Genomic DNA, 3,910 nt, shown 5'->3' on the forward strand with positions numbered 1-3,910 from the left:
GGCATTTAAAAGATGAATGTATAGATGCAGTGCTTAGGGACATGGTTTAGTGGTGGACTCGGTAGTGGAAGATCAGGTTTTGGGCTCATTCATCTTAATGGTCTTTTCCAACCTAAATAATTCTATGAAATCCAACACGGTTGAAGTGACTCGCCCAGGTTCATGCAGTAGTTCAGTGACAGCTGAGATTACAATCTCCCTTAACACTTAGTGCCAAACTTTGCTTTCCTTACATTTTGTCTATAAAGCTGTCTGGCTATACTCCAAGATCTAGTAGGGATCAATTGCAGCTCCTTTAACTGGGATTGTATTTGAGAGTTTGTAGATATGATTGTTGTTTCAGCTGTTTCCCTTAAGTCGGTAAAGAGAGTCTTTTTGTTAAATTTACACCTTCTGTGGTAAACTGTTTTCTTCTTTGTAGAGGTTGGCATACTTTTTTCTACAAATTTGTATTTTATATGTTTAGGGAGAAACTCATTCGCCTTCAGCATGAGAACAAGATTTTAAAGTTGAACCAAGAAGGTTCTGACAACGAAAAGATCGCTTTGCTGCAGAGCCTTCTTGACGATGCAAACTTACGGAAGAATGAATTGGAGACAGAAAACAGGTCAGAAGTTTTGTTCTCTTTTTCAGTTGACTTTTCTAACAATGACTTATGCTTTTGACCATACTGGGTCAAAAAGTGGCCTCCCCAGCACAAGAAAGAGATGGACTTACTGGAGTCAGTCCAGTGAAAAGCCACAAGGATGTGAGTACAGGACTGCAGCATCTTTCATATAAAGAGACTGAAGGACAGAGGCTATGTAGCCTGGGAAAGATAAGGCTCATGTCTGATCTAATGAATATTTATGAAAATCTGATGGGAGGATTTAAAGGAGATGGAGCTAGATTCTTCTCAGTGATGCTCTGTAACATGGCAAGAGGCAGTGGACAGAAATTAAAACACATTACATTTCATCTAAAAGTAAGAATATACTGGTTGGTTTTTATTATACTGGGAGGGTTGCTGAACATTGGAATAAGTTGCCCAGAGAGCCTGTCTCCATCACTGAAGAAAAATTTAAGACTGAACAGGACATGTTCTGAGTGTCCTGCTCTAGCCAATCCTGCTAGATTAAGCCAATCAGCATATGGATGTCTGTAGGACCAGACAGTGTGCATCTGATCATGTTGTTGTGAGGCTGTTCTCTGTCTGAGCTTTGATTCTGCTCTCTGTCTAATCTTCCCTGATCTTCACCTTTGACTGGGGAAGGTTTCATTGGAAATGATAAGTGTCACACTTACCTTCAAGAAGGGCAAGAAAGAGACTCTGGAGAACTACAGAGATTGGTCAGCCAGAGAAAATTTTCTGGGAATTTCACAAAGCAAGTCTGTCTGTTTCCAGCCACATGAAGGACAAGAAAGTAGTTGAGAAAGGCGAACATAAATTTATTCAGGGCAAATCATACCTAACTAATCCAATTGTCTTGACAATGAGATGACTGCCTGTGTGAAGAAAGGTGAAACAGTAGATGGTACTTACCTTAGCTTTACCTAAGCCTTTGTTGTAGTCTCTCATAGTATCCTTATGTTTAGAACAGTTAGGTATAGACTGAGTAGAAAATCGTTTGGACAACTGGGCCTAAAGCACTATCATCAGTGCTACAAAATCCAGCTGGCAACCAGTTCCTCAGGCAACAATGCCAGTATCAATGTTGTCCATCACCTTTATTAACGACTGATGGGAGAGACTATACTTTCAGAAAGTTTGAGGATGGTATCATGTTGGGGGGAGTGACTGATATGCTTAAAGGGGGAGCTGTTATTCAGAGGAGCTCAGTAGTCCAGTGAAATGAGCTGATGTCCTAACCCTCCCTGGGACCAGTAGGTCCCAGAGCAGCTCTGCTGCAAAAGCCCTGAGGTCCCAGTGGACAATGACGGAGGATGTGGCAGCTGGGGACCTTACAGGTGACTGTGACCTGGGCTACAGACAGTCAGTCTGGGAAAATGATCATTCACTTCTCATCAAAACCTGTGAGATCACATCTGGATGTATAATTTTGGAATCCCCAGTACAAGAAAGACATGGATGTACAGGAATGCAACAGAATAGTGCTAAAGTGAGAAATGCTGGAGCATGTGATGTGATGTGATGATAAGTCTGAGAACTGTGTTTGTTCAGGCCAAAGGAAAGGTGGCATAGGAGAGATAATACTCTGATCTATGTCTACCTGATTGGAAGGTGTCAAGAAGATAGAGCCGGACTCTTCTCAGAACTGGACAGTAAAAGGTCAAGAAGCAACAGACACAATATGGAGTATGGGTCTGAACTCTGAAAGAGAGTCCCAAAGAGGTTGTCTGACCTCCATCCTTAAACTCCAAACCTGGACTGAATGTGGTTCCCTGAAATCTGCTGTAAGTGCACCTGCTTTAGGGAGGTTGGATTTAGACAGCCTCTGGAGATCCCTTCCAATTTGCGTTTTTCTAGGGGTCTGTGACTGCGTAAAAGCAGTAAGCTAGTAGCTCTCACAGTGTAAGACAGGTTTAGAAACTCTTGTTTCATGTATATAGAAGTGATTTCTTAATTACATGTTGTTTTGGAAGAGTATCAGACTGTTCTGGATGACTATAGGCTGCAATATCTGGAACTGTTGTATAGTTTAACTACTGTTGTAAATTTTCTGGAGTAAAATACAGTACTGCATCTCTCGTGTAGGTGATCTGAAAGCGCTGGACACAAAAAAATCTCAGGCTTTCTCTTTGCAGTTGCTTGGGTTTTTCTGAAAACCAAAATATTATCTCTTTCCTAGATTAGTAAATCAGAGACTTCTAGAAGTGCAGTCCCAGGTTGAAGAGCTACAAAAATCTTTGCAGGATCAAGGTTCAAAAGCTGAAGATGTAAGTAGAAATGTACATCAAAATTACATTCAAGTAGTTACCATTTCCAAAACTTTCACCTTTTTGTGAAAAAATGTGTAAAGGAAATAAGCAAATGGAGATTTCTGATAGTTTTCCATATTACTTACATGGTCTTTTCATTAAATTGTGCTTCTCTAAATAGGATGTAAGAGACAGTAATACATTTGTCTAGAAAAGAAGACTGTCCTATATAGAGAAAGTGTGAAATATGTTTTATTTGATTGTGTCTGTTGCAATAGTAATCTTAGCATTACAATTATTTAATTAGATCAGAGAGTTTTGCAGGGAATTTAGGAAGTGTTAATTGTCCATATTGTCCAATTGTCTTAATAAATTATCTGAAGTTATTTTTGGTTTTGTGTTCTTAATGACAGTTAAGGTCTTTCCTGCCAGTGGAAGCTCTGTAGTTGTGGATGTAAATGTAACTTGTAATGCAAGAAGCCATGCAGGCCAAAACTTAAAACTACAAATAATTAGGCCCTCAGCATAATGCAGCATTTTCTGGTTTCGTCTATGGACTTCACTTTATTTTTGACGTAAGAAACTTGTCCGAGAGTTAGTGTGGAAAACAACTTTCAGTCTTCCACTCAAATTGTTCGCCATCTCTTGTATTTGAGACAAGAAACTCTAGAGCTTTCTTGAAAGCAGTGATTTGCTGGGCTGTACATGGACAGTGTGTGTTCACAATCTCAGTGTATTGTGTTGCTAATTGGCCATAAGTTGTAATGTGTCGCTTTCTGTTTTTGTGGGTTTGTTCTAGCTAATTCATATAAAATAGTGAAAGGTTTTACTAGCTGCTTGTTTTCATTTAAGAGTTTGTTCAATTTAGCTTATCCTTTAAATTTTCAGAATAAACTATATAAAACACTTAGTTGAGTTCAAATAAGATTATTTGCCTAAGGAACGTAGGATGTGTTTTAGAATGCATTTTAAAATAGGACCATGCTATTATGTTATTCTGACATATTCTTTGTTTTCTTTATTATTGGCCTAAATCAGATTTTTCAGCAGG

General features: G+C 39.0%; 1 protein-coding gene across 1 annotated transcript in view; it reads left to right on the forward strand.

The window, feature by feature from the left end:
* Positions 1 to 466: 466 nt before the first annotated feature.
* The window catches only part of LOC104494715 (protein Hook homolog 3), a gene marked incomplete at its 5' end in the record, with an annotated part of 15,742 nt that continues 12,298 nt past the window's right edge, over positions 467 to 3,910 (forward strand). Inside the window, 2 exons of the mRNA XM_010137580.1 lie at positions 467 to 607; positions 2,790 to 2,877. Of these exons, the coding sequence (XP_010135882.1) occupies positions 467 to 607; positions 2,790 to 2,877 (229 nt within the window). The remainder of the gene's footprint in view (positions 608 to 2,789; positions 2,878 to 3,910) is intronic.

This window comes from Buceros rhinoceros, unplaced genomic scaffold (assembly GCF_000710305.1).
Source record: "Buceros rhinoceros silvestris isolate BGI_N320 unplaced genomic scaffold, ASM71030v1 scaffold14546, whole genome shotgun sequence".
NCBI lineage: Eukaryota > Metazoa > Chordata > Aves > Bucerotiformes > Bucerotidae > Buceros > Buceros rhinoceros.